The 14,617-nt window shown below is 47.9% G+C and overlaps 1 protein-coding gene across 1 annotated transcript in view; it reads left to right on the forward strand.

The window, feature by feature from the left end:
• Positions 1–493: 493 nt before the first annotated feature.
• LOC135056941 (uncharacterized) overlaps positions 494–14,617 on the forward strand; it is a 205,817-nt gene continuing 191,693 nt past the window's right edge. The window contains 2 exon segments of the mRNA XM_063962723.1: positions 494–1,812; positions 1,960–2,068. Coding sequence (XP_063818793.1) covers positions 502–1,812; positions 1,960–2,068 — 1,420 coding nt within the window. The 5' untranslated portion in view covers positions 494–501.

Below are 14,617 nucleotides of genomic sequence, written 5' to 3' on the forward strand. Positions count from 1 at the left end.
TTAGATTTTAAACCTACCGGTAAATCTTTTTCTCCTAGAACGTAGAGGATGCTGGGCGCCCATCCCAGTGCGGACTGAAATCTGCAATAATTATACATAGTTATTGATAAGATTACATACAGGTTTGTTACTGTTGAAATCAGGCCTTTGCTGTTTTCTGTTGTTGTTCATACTGTTAACTGGTTTACTTATATACCATGTTGTACGGTGTGTTGGTGGTGTGAGCTGGTATGTGTCTCACCCTTGATTAACAAAATCCTTTTCCTCGAAATGTCCGTCTCCTCTGGGCACAGTTCCTATAACTGGAGTTTGGAGGAGGGGCATAGATGGAGGAGCCAGTTCACACCCATTAAAGGTCTTAAAGTGCCCATGTCTCCTGCGGAGCCCGTCTATACCCCATGGTCCTTACGTAGTACCCAGCATCCTCTACGGACTAGGAGAAAAAGATTTACTGGTAGGTTTAAAATCTTATTTTCCTGTTTCCCAGCAGATGGACGCATAATGAAGAACACCATGGAGGGACATATCATTTTGTCTTCAGATTTTAAAATTGAAGATGAAATCATCCCACAACTTTTCCCAAGAGAAAAACCCATTAATGAGAATATAAATTCAGTACTTGTCAGTGCAGCTATATCACCTGTGCCATCTAATCCTGAGGAACGTTCCCCTGATAGCTCAGATATTGCTACAAATAGTACAACTCATGGAGGTGATATACTCTTCTCCTGTTCTTTATGTGGAGAAGGTTTTCTACATAAATCCGTCTTTGTTACACATCTGAGAAGTCACACAGCTGAGAAACCATTTCCATGTTCTGAATGTGGGAAATGGTTCACACGCAAATCGTCTCTTATTAGACATAAGAGAATACATACTGGTGAGAAGCCATTTCCGTGTTCTGAGTGTGGGAAATGTTTTACAGAGAAATCAGGTCTTGTTACACATGAGAGAATACATACCGGTGAGAAGCCATTTCCATCATTTCCATGTTCTGAGTGTGGGAAATGTTTTGTAAACAAATCAGATCTTGTTACACATCAGAGACGTCACACAGCTGAGAAACCATTTCCATGTTCTGAATGTGGGAAATGGTTCACACGCAAATCGTCTCTTATTAGACATAAGAGAATACATACTGGTGAGAAGCCATTTCCATGTTCTGAGTGTGGGAAATGTTTTACAGAGAAATCAGCTCTTGTTAATCATCAAATAAGTCACACAGGTGAGAAGCCATTTTCATGCTCTGAGTGTGGAAAATGTTTTACAGAGAAATCAGGTCTTGTTACACATGAGAGAATACATACCGGGGAGAAGCCATTTCCATCATTTCCATGTTCTGAGTGTGGGAAATGTTTTGTAAAGAAATCAGGTCTTGTTTCACATCAGAGACGTCACACAGGTGAGAGGCCATTTCCATGTTCTGACTGTGGGAAATGTTTTACACAGAAATCAGCTCTTGTTACACATCAGCGAAGTCACACGGGTGAGAAGCCATTTCCATGCTCTGAGTGTGGGAAATGTTTTATACGGAAATCTGTTCTTGCACAACATCAGAGACATCACACAGGTGAGAAACCATTTCCATGCTCTGAGTGTGGGAAATATTTTACACAGAAATCATGTCTTGTTAATCATCAAAAAAGTCACACAGGTGAGAGGCCATTTCCATGCTCTGAGTGTGGGAAATGTTTTACACAGAAATCACATCTTGTTAATCATCAAAAAAGTCACACAGGTGAGAAGCCATTTCCATGTTCTGAGTGTTAGAAATGTTTTGCACAGAAATCAAATCTTGTTGCACATCAGAGACATCACATAGGTTAGAAACCATTTCCATGCTCTGAATGTGGTCCCAATCTTTCACATACACGATTCTACCACAGGTTCCACTCACATTCACATCATTTGAAGTACATCATATCAGAATTTACACCACTTTCTCTCTGCATGTTGCAGCCATCTATCATCCACTTGAGCAACCCAACCATTTTCTGGAAGATCTTGCCTGGTTCCCTCACTTTCTCTTATGTCCTAGAGAATGCTGGGGTCCACATTAGTACCATGGGTATAGACGGGTCCAGTAGGAGCCACTGGCACCTTAAGAGTTTAATAGTGTGGGCTGGCTCCTCCCTCTGTGCCGCTCCTTCCAGACTCCGTTTAGAAAATGTGCCTGGAGGAGCCGGTCACAGGTAGGGGAGCTCCATAGGAGTTTTTCTAGTCTTGTTGTTTTTTTATTAGAGATAGGCACAGGGAGCCTGCTGGCAACAGCCTCCCTGCTACGTGGGACTTAGGGGCGGAGTAGTGTCCAACCCTGAGAGGTTAATGGCCACTATCTCCGCTGATAGGACACTGAGTTCCTGAGGGTGATGATCGTTAGCCGCCCGAGGCAACTGCTCACTCCCGCAGCATGCCGACGCCACCCCTAACAGCCAGAAGATTTCAGTGGCGAGTGAGTCACTGGCTCCCACAGCAAGCGAGGAGCCGGTGTGAAAATGGCGGCAACAGGGTGGGAGCGCAGTACTAACTGTGCTCCGGAGGCTCAGCGGAGCTATGAGGGGCGCCCTGAGCCAGCGCCTATACCCTACACTAGTCACCAAGGCTGTCAGGGACCTCGGTAACGCTGCTAGCACATTTCCTCAGGCCAGTATAAAGAAGTGAAGAGCGGGAAGCAGCGCCATGTTCAGGGGGCGGAGCTTCTCTTCAGAACGGACCGACAGCGTTCAGCACCATTTTCCTGCCTGCAGATCCAGTACAGAGACGCTGACAGGGAGAGCTGTCCCTCCAAGCAACTCCAGCTATCCTGTGCGGTACCAGTGGGTTGTAGAAGGGGGGGGGGGCCTCTAAAATTACTCTGTAGTCTATTAATGTACACAGCCAGTGCCATGTAGTTGTATATTTCTTTTTCATCCACTAGGGGTCACTGGAGAACTCTTGGGATATGGACGGCTTCCGCAGGAACAGGGCACTGAATATTTAAATTTAGAACTCTCCACCCCTCCATATCCCAGAGTACCTCAGTGTTTTTTCTGTGCTCGACGTAGCAACAAGGCTTGTGTGGACCTTCCACACTTATTTTGAATATATTTGTATTTTATTTTTGATTTCTCTTACGTCCTAGAGGATGCTAGGGACTCCGTAAGGACCATGGGGTATAGACGGGCCCCGCAGGAGATAGGGCACCTAAAAAGAACTTTAACTATGGGTGTGCACTGGCTCCTCCCTCTATGCCCCTCCTCCAGACCTCAGATCTTGTGCCCAGAGGAGAATGGGTGCACTGCAGAGAGCTCTCCAGAGTTTTCTGTTGAAGAAGAATTTTGTTAGGTTTTTTATTTTCAGGGAGTTCTGTTGGCAACAGGCTCCCTGCATCGTGGGACCGAGGAGAGAGAAGCAGAGCAGAGCTGGCTTGTCAAGTTGGGCACTGCTTCTATGGCTACTGGACACCATTAGCTCCAGAGGGAGTCGGAACACAGGTCTCACCTGGAGTTCGTCCCGGAGCCGCGCCACCGTCCTCCTCACAGATGCCGAAGATAGATGCCGGATAGAGAAGGCAGAAGACATCAGATCTTCATGAGGTAAGGCGCGCAGCGGTAAGCTGCGCGCCATTGCTCCCAGTCGCACACACACAGAGCAGCACTGAAGGGTGCAGGGCGCAAGGGGGGGGCGCCCTGGGCAGCAATAAACCTCACATTTGGGCAAATACAGTTTGATTAGGCTGCGGAGGCAGTAAATCTATGATCCCCCGCCATTTTTATTGAAAAATCACTGGGACCGAAGCCCGCCGTCGGGTGGGCGGGGCTGGATCCTCAGCACTAACCAGCGCCATTTTCTCCACAGAAGCTGCATGAGGAAAATGCTGGCTCCCTGGTCTCTCCCCTGCTGAACTTCACAGGCTGGAAAAAAGAGGAGGGGGGCACATTAGCGACGCAGTGAGTGGGAATTGGCATATTATATATAGAAAAGCGCTATCTGGTCATATTTTTTCCAGTGTTATTAAGCGCTGGTGTGTGCTGGCATACTCTCTCTCTGTCTCTCCTTAGGGCCTGGTTGGGGTTTTGTCCCCTTATAGGTTAATCCCTGTGTGTGTGGGGTGTCTGTATGTGTGTGTCGACATGTCTGAGGCGGAAGGCTTCTCCAAGGAGGAGGTGGAGCAAATGAGTGGTGTGTCCCCGTCGGTTGTGTCGACTCCAGATTGGATGGACATGTGGCATACGTTGCATGCAAGTGTGGCATCTTTACATAAAAGGCTTGATAAGGCTGAATTAGGGGGGACATCAGGGGGTCAATCCTCGGATTGGACCGACTCACAGGGCCCGTCGGGGTCTCAAAAGCGCCCCTTAACATAAGACACTACTACCGACACGGATTCTGATTCCAGTGTCGACTATGACGAAGTAAAATTGCACCCTAGGGTGACTAAAACCATTCAGTGTATGATTGTGGCAATAAGGGATGTGTTGCATATTGAGGATGAACCCTCGGTCCCCGACACAAGGGTACACATGTTTAAGGAAAAGAAACATATTATTAACTTTCCCACATCTCATGAATTAAATTAATTCTTTAGAAAAGCTTGGGAGACTCCGGATAAGAGACCGCAGAACCCCAAAAGAATTTATATGGCATACCCATTCCCTAAGCAGGACAGGGAGATTTGGGAATCACCCCCCACTGTGGACAAGGCCCTGACGCGCTTATCCAAGAAAGTGGCGCTACCGTCTCCTGACACAGCAGCCCTTAAGGACCCTGCAGATCGCAGGCAAGAAACTACCTTAAAGTGTATTTATTCTCATATGGGTGCTGTGCTAAGACCGACAATTGCGTCGGCATAGGTGTGTAGCGCAATTGCAGCTTGGACAGATGAGCTGACATCAATTTGATAATATGGATAAGGATACTATATTCCTAACTCTAGCCCATATTAAAGACGCAGTCTTATTTATGAGGGATGCTCAAAGGGACATTGGATTGCTAGCTTCTAGGGCCAATGCCATGTCTGTCTCAGCGAGAAGTTCCTTATGGACTCGCCAATGGACGGGTGATGCGGATTCCAAAAAACATATGGAAGTACTACCCTATAAGGGTGATGTATTGTTTGGGGATGGGCTGACGGACCTGGTTTCCACAGCTACAGCAGGTAACTCAAATGTTTTACCATATATTCCCCAACAGCAAAAGGAAGTAACACCCTATCAGATGCAGTCCTTTCGGTCGCACAAGTCCAAAAGAGGTCGGGGATCCTCTTTCCTCGCCAGAGGTAAGGGCAGAGGCAAGAGAGCACCTGCTTCGGCAGGTGCCCAGGAACAAAAGTCCTCCCCGGCTGCTCCAAAACCCACAGCATGACACTGGGGCTCCCCTGAGGGAGTCCGCACCGGTGGGGGCACGTCTTCGACTTTTCAGTCAGGCCTGGGTCAGTTCGGATCTGAATCCCTGGGTGTTGGAAATAGTTTCCCTGGGTTACAAATTGGAATTCGTGGAGGTGCCCCCGCACCGATTTTTCAAATCAGCCCTACCAGCTTCCACATCGGAAAGGGATATAGTGTTAGCTGCAATTCAAACGCTGTGTATACAGCAAGTGATAATCAAGGTTCCCCTGCACCAGCAGGGAAGAGGTTACTACTCAACCCTATTTGTGGTCCTGAAACCGGACGGTTCGGTCAGACCTATTTGAAATCTGAAATCCCTAAACCTGTACATAAAAAGATTAAAATTCAAAATGGAATCTCTCAGAGCGATAATAGCCAACATGGAGGAGGGGGAGTTTATGGTGTCTCTGGACATAAAGGATGCGTACCTTCATGTCCCCATATATGCCCCCCATCAGGAATACCTGAGATTTGCTGTACAGGATTGTCATTACCAATTTCAGACGTTGCCGTTTGGACTCTTCACGGCCCCGAGGATTTTCACCAAGATAATGGCGGAAATGATGGTGGTCCTGCGCGAGCATGAAGTCACAATTATCCCATACTTGGACGATCTCCTGATAAAAGCGAGATCAAGGGAGAAATTGCTGAGCAGTGTGGCGCTCTCTCTGAGAGTGCTCCAGCAACACGGTTGGATTCTAAATCTACCGAAGTCACAGTTGATTCCAACAACTCGACTACCGTTCCTAGGTATGATACTGGATACGGAACAAATGAAGGTCTTCCTCCCAATAGAGAAAGCCCAAGACATCCAGAACATGGTCAGAGACCTGCTAAAACCGAAAAGGGTGTCAGTTCACCAATGCACTCGAGTTCTGGGAAAAATGGTGGCGGCCTACGAGGCCATTCCCTTCGGAAGGTTCCATGCAAGAACTTTTCAATGGGACCTTCTGGACAAGTGGTCCGGGTCCCATCTGCACTTACATCGGAAAATAACTCTGTCCCCAGGGACCAGAGTGTCCCTCCTGTGGTGGTTGCAAAGTGCTCACCTCCTGGATGGTCGCAGGTTCGGAATTCAGGATCGGATCCTGGTTACCACGGACGCGAGCCTCCGAGGTTGGGGAGCGGTCACACAGGGAAAAAATTTTCAGGGTCTTTGGTCAGACCAGTAGTCTTTTCTACACATCAATGTGTTGGAACTCAGGGCCATTTACAATGGCCTTCGACAAGCGGAGAGTTTTCTTCGAAACCTACCGGTTCTGATTCAATCAGACAATGTCACAGCAGTGGCTCATGTGAACCGCCAAGGCGGGACAAGAAGCAGAGTCGCGATGGCGGAAGCCACAAGGATCCTTCGCTGGGCGGAAAATCATGTAATCGCTCTGTCGGCTGTCTTCATTCCGGGAGTGGACAACTGGGAAGCAGACTTCCTCAGCAGACACGATCTCCATCCAGGAGAGTGGGGACTTCATCATAAAGTCTTTGCAGACGTAACACGTCTTTGGGGAACTCCTCAAATAAACACGATGGCATCACGCCTCAACAAAAAACTTCGGAGGTATTGCGCCAGGTCTCGGGACCCTCAGGCAGTAGCAGTAGACGTCCTGGTAACACCGTGGGTGTTCAAGTCGGTCTACGTGTTTCCTCCTCTTCCTCTCATCACAAAAGTGTTGAGGACCATAAGACGAAGAAGAGTACAGACGATACTCGTCCCAGACTGGCCTCGAAGGGCCTGGTACTCGGATCTACAAGAGATGCTCACAGGAGATCCCTGGCCTCTTCCTCTGAGGGAAGACCTGTTGCAGCAGGGGCCCTGTGTATTTCAAGACTTACCGCGGTTACGTTTGACGGCATGGCGGTTGAACGCCGAATCCTAGCAAAAAAGGGGATTCCGGAAGAGGTCATCCTTACTTTAATAAAGGCTGGGAAGGAGGTGACGATAAAACATAAAACATTATCACCGTATCTGGCGAAAGTATGTGTCTTGGTGTGAGACCAAGAATGCACCTACGGAAGATTTTCATCTGGGTCGTCATCTCCACTCTACAGAAAGGAGTGGATATGGGCCTGAAATTAGGCTCTGTTAAGGTACAGATTTCGGCCCTCTCGATTTTCTTTCAGAAGGAATTGGCTTCTCTTCCAGAAGTCCAGACGTTTGTAAAGGGAGTGCTGCACATCCAGCCCCGTTTTGTGCCTCCAGTGGCACCATGGGACCTGAACGTGGTGTTGCAGTTCCTAAAATCACACTGGTTTGAACCGCTTAACAAGGTTGAGTTGAAATTTCTTACCTGGAAGGTGGTCATGTTGTTGGCCTTAGCATCAGCAAGGCGAGTGTCAGAATTGGCGGCTTTGTCACACAAGAGCCCCTACTTGATTTTTCATGTGGATCGAGCTGAATTGAGGACACGTCCGCAATTTTTGCCTATAGTGGTTTCTTCGTTCCATATGAATCAACCTATTGTGGTGCCTGTGACTACAAGTGACCTGGAGGATTCCAGATCCCTGGACGTAGTCAGGGCCTTAAAAATGTATGTAGCCAGGACGGCTAGAATTAGGAAAACAGAGGCTCTGTTTGTCCTGTATGCGGCCAATAAGATTGGCGCTCCTGCTTCGAAGCAGACTATTGCTCGCTGGATCTGTAATACGATTCAGCAGGCTCACTCTATGGCTGGATTGCCGGTACCAAATTCGGTTAAGGCCCATTCCACTAGGAAGGTGGGCTCTTCTTGGGCGGCTGCCCCGAGGCGTCTCGGCTTTACAACTTTGCCGAGCGGCGACTTGGTCGGGGTCAAACACTTTTGCTAAATTCTACAAGTTTGATACCCTGGCTGATGAGGACCTAGCGTTTGCTCAGTCGGTGCTGCAGAGTCATACGCACTCTCCCGCCCGATTGGATGCTTTGGTATAAACCCCATGGTCCTTACGGAGTCCCCAGCATCCTCTAGGACGTAAGAGAAAATAAGATTTTAAACCTACCGGTAAATCTATTTCTCCTAGTCCGTAGAGGATGCTGGGCGCCCGTCCCAAGTGCGGAAACTCTGCAAGACTTGTATATAGTTGTTTCTTACATAAGGGTTATGTTACAGTTGACATCGGTCTTGGACCGTTACTGTTGTCTGTTCATACTGTTAACTGGTTATGTATGTTCCACGTTACATGGTATGATTGGTGTGGGCTGGTATGAATCTTGCCCTTGGATTGCTAAATCTTGCCTTGTATTGTCCTTCTCCTCTGGGCACAGTTCTCTAACTGAGGTCTGGAGGAGGGGCATAGAGGGAGGAGCCAGTGCACACCCATAGTCAAAGTTCTTTTTAGGTGCCCTATCTCCTGCGGAGCCCGTCTATACCCCATGGTCCTTACGGAGTCCCCAGCATCCTCTACAGACTAGGAGAAATAGATTTACCAGTAAGTTTAAAATCTTATTTTTTCTTTTTTCAATGCTGACAGGCCGCCCATTGATACTTTCGTCAGGGCGGTACCCCTTTCACTTTATTAAGAGTCTCTTAATAAGCCGTTAGTAGAGGCATGGAAGAATCCGGATACACGGATTTTTGCACCTCGCCGGTTCCTGTCTAGTTACCCATTTCCAGAGGGAGAATCCTCCAATGGTGGATTCGTCTGTGTCAAAACTTTCAAAACTGTTAACATTCCAGTAAAACTGCTACTACGCTTAGACTTGTCAGAGTGTAAACTAGAAACTATGTTAAAGTCGATGTACACAGCAGCAGGGGTGCTGCTTAGACCTGGTTCGTTTGGAATTGGGGTAAATACGGCTAACACACGGCCCTACTAGGCGACCACCTTATACTTTTCGCTGATCACATCTGTGGAGCTGCTGAGTATCTGTGTACAGCTTCTATGAATGTCGGCCAGGTTAGTTCTCACCTTTTTAGCTTTTTAGCACTCTGGCTGCGTTCTTGGCAGGCAGTAGCAGAGTCCAAATGTGGAATAGCAGCGTTGCCTTACGCTGGAGAGATGTTATTTGGTCCTGATTGGTCCATATGGATTTCTTAGGCCACTGGGGGGAAAGTCTGGTTTCCTACCATTACCTACACAGGTTCCTCAACGCAATGTTCAAGTCCACCTTTCAAAGCCTTTAGACCTCAGTCCTTTCGAGGCCGTGCTAGAGGCACAGTAGGCGTGATAAAGGACATGGTTTTCAACAAACCACTAACCGTCATCAGAAGAACGCCGACAAGCCAGTGGCATGACGGGCTTCCAGCCCTTCTCGGATTGGCGTGGGTTCAGACGGTTGTCTCCCACCAAAAGCGCCTTTTTCAAGATAGTTATGCCCGTGTCAGAGGACAAGAAGGCAGCTAGGCAGATCGCGATTCAGTCTCTGCTAGTTTCAGCAGTTTGGATCCCGGTCCCTGACAACAAGGTCAGGGTTATTATTCCAGTTTTTTTTTTGTAGTACAAAAAAGCCGGATGGCTCTGTCAGACTAATATTGAACCTAAAAGGGCTCAATCAGTACACTTACTACAGATTCAAGATGGAATCCCTGCGGTCAGTACCTGCACGTTTAAAGCCACAGGAATTCATGCTTGCGCTGGATCTTAAGGATACGTACTTACACCACCTCATCAGAGGTTCTTGCGTTTTGCGATACGGCAGAACCATTACCAGTTTCAGGCTCTACCGTTTGGCCTCTCGTCAGCGCCTCGGGTATTCACCAAAGTGGTGTCTGTAATGATAGCTCATCTCAGTTCCCTGGGAGTGATAATAGTTCCGTACTTGGACGATCTGCTCATCAGCTCCGTCTCAACAGATGCTCCTCCAACATGCGTTGCTAACGTACAATGTACTAGTTCAGCACGGTTGGATTGTCAACTTCAAGAAATCACATCTAATTCCGTCTCAACGACTTCAATTCCTAGTTATGATTCTCGATACGGTAAATCAAAGAATTTACCTACCAGAGCAGAAAGTACAGATTATTCGTCATCTGGTACAATTAGTACTCAAGCCACGCACAGTCTCGGTACATTTGTGCATTCGCCCCTTAGGCACAATGGTGGCGGCTTTCGAAGCGCTTCAGTTCGGAAGATTTCACTCACGTCCTTTTCAACTGGATGTGCTCGCACAGTGGTCGGGCTCGCATCTGCAGATTCACCACAGGGTGAGGTTGTCGCCACGGGCCGGTGTATCTACTCTGGTGGCTCAAAGTACACAATCTAACCGCAGGGAAACGTTTCGGCGCCTGGAATTGGATAATTCTAATGAGGGTTGCGAGTCTCAGAGGTTGGGGAGCTGTTGTTCAAAATTGTCAGCTCCAGGGTCTCTGGGCGGATCACGAAAGATTGCTGTTTATAAATGTCCTGGAACTCCGGGCAATTTACAATGCGCTACGACAAGCAGTGCACATGCTTCGGTCTCAGACTGTCCAGGTGCAGTCAGACAACGCGACGGCGGTCGCGTACATCAACAAACAAGGAGGAACGAGAAGTCGCATGGCAATGCGGGAAGTAGCTCGAATTCTCAATTGGGCCGAGCATCACCAAGTGATATTGTCGGCAGTGTTTATTCCGGGAGTGGACAACTGGGAGGCGGATTATCTCAGCCATCGGGATTTTCATCCAGGAGAATGAGCATTAAATCTGAAGTGTTTCACATGTTGGTCCAGAGGTGGGGTTACCCTCAAGTGGACCTCATGGCATCTCGCCACAATCACCAACCGCCCCAGTATGTGTCCAGAACGCGAGATCCACAGGCAGTGGCAGTGGATGCTCTCACAATCGCGTGGCCGTACAGCCTTGTGTATCTGTTTCCACCGTTTCCGCTGCTCCCTCTGTTGCTAAAACGGATCAAAAGAGAGTCCGCCACAGTCATACTAGTGGCGCCTCATTGGCCTCGGAGAGCTTGGTTCTCGGATCTACGCGGACAACTAGCAGACGATCCTTGGCGGCTCCCACTACGTCCGGACCTGTTACAACAGGGTCCGTTCCTTTACCCCGATTTAGCGCGGCTGCGTTTGATGGGGTGGCTGTTGAGACCGCCCTCTTAAGAAGAGAGGGCATTCCAGATTCGGTTATACCAACCATGTTACGAGCTAGGAAGCCAGTTACGGCAGCTCATTATTACAGAATTTGGCATGCCTATATAGGTTGGTGTGAAGCTCAGAAGTTTCCGACATCATCTTTCAAGTTATCCCGTCTTTTGTTATTTCTACAGACGGGGTTGGATGGAGGACTACGTTTATCTACACTAAAGGTGCAGGTATTCTGCTTAGTCACTTTACTTTCAAAGACGATTGACTCTATTGCCGTCTGTACACACCTTTCTGCAAGGTGTCCTCAGAGTACAGCCTCCATTCATTCCACCTACAGCGCCATGGGACTTGAATCTGGTTTTAGATTTCTTACAGTCTTCATATTTTGAACCCTTACAACAAGTGGATATTAAGTTTCTCACTTGGAAAACATTTCTTCTCCTAGCCTTAGCTTCAGCAAGGCGTGTTTCAGATTTGGGTGCCTTGTCATGCAAGCCACCGTATTTGGTGTTTCATGATGACAGAGCGGAACTTCGGACGAATCCCGCTTTCTTACCAAAGGTAGTGTCATCTTTTCACATCAATCAACCAATAGTAGTTCCTGTGTTAACAGGAGATTCTGGAACTTTAGATGTGGTACGCGCACTACGCGTTTATGTATCCCGAACGTCTACAGTTCGTAAGGCGGATACGTTGTTTGTTCTCTATGATGCTGCCAAAATGGGTTGGCCAGCTTCTAAGCAGACCTTATCCAGATGGATAAAACTGACCATACGTCAGCCTTACCTTCATGCTAGGTTACAGCCGCCTACATCAGTAACAGCTCATTCCACACGTTCTGTGGGAACTTCATGGGCAGCTGGTCGTGGAGCTTCTACGACGCAGCTTTGCCGTGCGGCTACATGGTCTTCAGTGCACACGTTTGTGCGCTTTTACAAGTTTGATACGTTTGCGGCATCAGCATCTAGCTTTGGCCGCCTAGTGTTACAGGTGCCAAACAGCTCTCCCGCCCACGGGGGAAGCTTTGGTACGTCCCAAGAGTACTCCAGTGACCCCTAGTGGATGAAAGAGAAAATAGGATTTTGGTACTTACCAGGTAAATCCTTTTCTTTGAATCCATAGGGGGCACTGGACGCCCACCCAGAGCAGTTTTACCTGGTTTGTGGTAAGTTCAGGGGATCTTATGGTAACACATTCTCACCGACTGGTTCAAAGTTTCAAGTTCTATCGGTTATAGTGTCACCTGTTTAGTTGTCAGTAACGTTATGTGTCAACTTTATTGTTGTCCGTTATGTTCTATGTAATTCTCCATTGTCAACCTCTCTATAGCTGCTGTTCGGCTCAGTAAAAAACACTGAGGTACTCTGGGATATGGAGGGGTGGAGAGTTCTAAATTTAAATATTCAGTGCCCTGTTTTTGCGGAAGCCGTCCATATCCCAAGAGTACTCCAGTGCCCCCTATGGATTCAAAGAAAAGGATTTACCTGGTAAGTACCAAAATCCTATTATCTACCTTTGGAAGCGCTGTGTGTGTGCTGGCTCCAAGCTCTGTGTTTCTTTGTAGCATACTTGGGGGGGAAACTGTGACATTTTCCTGTGTGTGTGGGTATTTGTTTCTCATAGCCATGTCTAGGGACTCTGTGTCTTATGCTGCAGAGGACAATTCTTCTCAGGAGGAATCCATGCCATGTACACAGGAATGTAATGTTTTGTCTCAGATTCCATTTACTGAGCCTGAGTGGTTGACCTCTATTAAGGGAATGATCTCTCGGATCTTTACTAGGGTAGCTCATACTGAGACTGAAACTCGGGTATTAAAGAAGTCTATGGCAGTTTGGTCAGGTTCTGTCCCTATTTCTTCAAAATCCCCTAGCATATACCCACAAAAACATGCACTTGCCCAGATTATGCAAGATGACACGGATACCGACTCTGACACAGCTGACGGTGGTGGGGATGTGCTGAGGGGGGCGGCATCCCTGGCTAAGGGGGTGCAGCTCATGATTGAGGCTATTAGAGATGTGTTAAACATTTGTGACACAACACCTGAGCAGGTTGAGGAGGCTTACTTCACAGATATTAAGAAAGCCTCGCTAACATTCCCTGCATCTAAAGAATGAAACGCTTTATTTGAAAAATCCTGAGAGAACCGGGAGAAAAAATTCCAGATTTCTAAAAGGATTCTGGTTTATTTCCCCTTCCCTGAGGAAGATAGAAAAGAATGGGAAAACCCACCCAAAGTTGACGCATCTGTTTCCAGACTGTCAAAAAAGGTGGTTTTACCTGTCCCTGGGTCTACCGCGTTAAAAGAAACGGCTGATCGTAAGATTGACACTACTCTCAAATCCATATACACTGCTTCAGGGGTGGCGTTGAGGCCTACTATTGCCTGTGCATGGATCTCTAAAGCTATAGTAAAGTGGTCAGGCACATTACTAGAGGACTTAGATACAGTGGACAGAAGTGACATTGAACTGTTTTTACATAACATACAGGATTCTGCGGGGTTCATGGTGGAATCCATGAAGGACCTGGGTACGCTGACTGCAAGGATATCTTCCATGTCTGTCTCAGCTCGCAGGGGACTCTGGCTACGCCAATGGTCTGCAGACGCAGAATCCAGGAGAAGTGTTGAGAACCTACCCTACACAGGTCAGGCTCTATTTGGGGAAGCATTGGATGCGTGGATTTCCATGGCAAATGTGGGTAAGTCACCTTTTCTTCCCTCAGCTACGCCTTCTACGAAGAAACAATTTTCTTCCTCGACATCGCAGTCCTTTCGGACCGCTAAGACAAAAAAGTCCAAGCACCCTACCACCTTCTTTAGAGGTGCTCATGCAAAATACAAAAAGCCTGCTCCCGCAGGCTCCCAGGACCAGAAACCTGCTTCTGGTTCCTCAAAATCCTCAGCATGACTGTGAACCGCGAAGCCAGGAGGACGGGCAGGTGGATGCAAGGCTCAGACGTTTCAGCCACGTCTGGGTGTCGTCCGGCCTGGATCCCTGGGTACAGGACATTGTGTCCCAGGGGTACAGACTGGAGTTTCAAGAACTCCCACCTCACCGGTTCTTCAAATCAGGCTTGCCGGCTTTGATGACAGACAGGGATATCCTTTGGGAGGCCATCCAATAATTGGAAAAGTCAGAGGTCATTGTTCCACTTCCACCTCATATGCAACACATGGGTTTCTATTCGAACCTTTTCGTGGTACCGAAACCGGATGGTTCGGTCAGACCAATTTTGAACTTGAAATCGCTAAAC

The sequence above is a fragment of the Pseudophryne corroboree genome, chromosome 3 (genome assembly GCF_028390025.1).
Source record: "Pseudophryne corroboree isolate aPseCor3 chromosome 3, aPseCor3.hap2, whole genome shotgun sequence".
Taxonomy (NCBI): Eukaryota; Metazoa; Chordata; class Amphibia; order Anura; family Myobatrachidae; genus Pseudophryne; species Pseudophryne corroboree.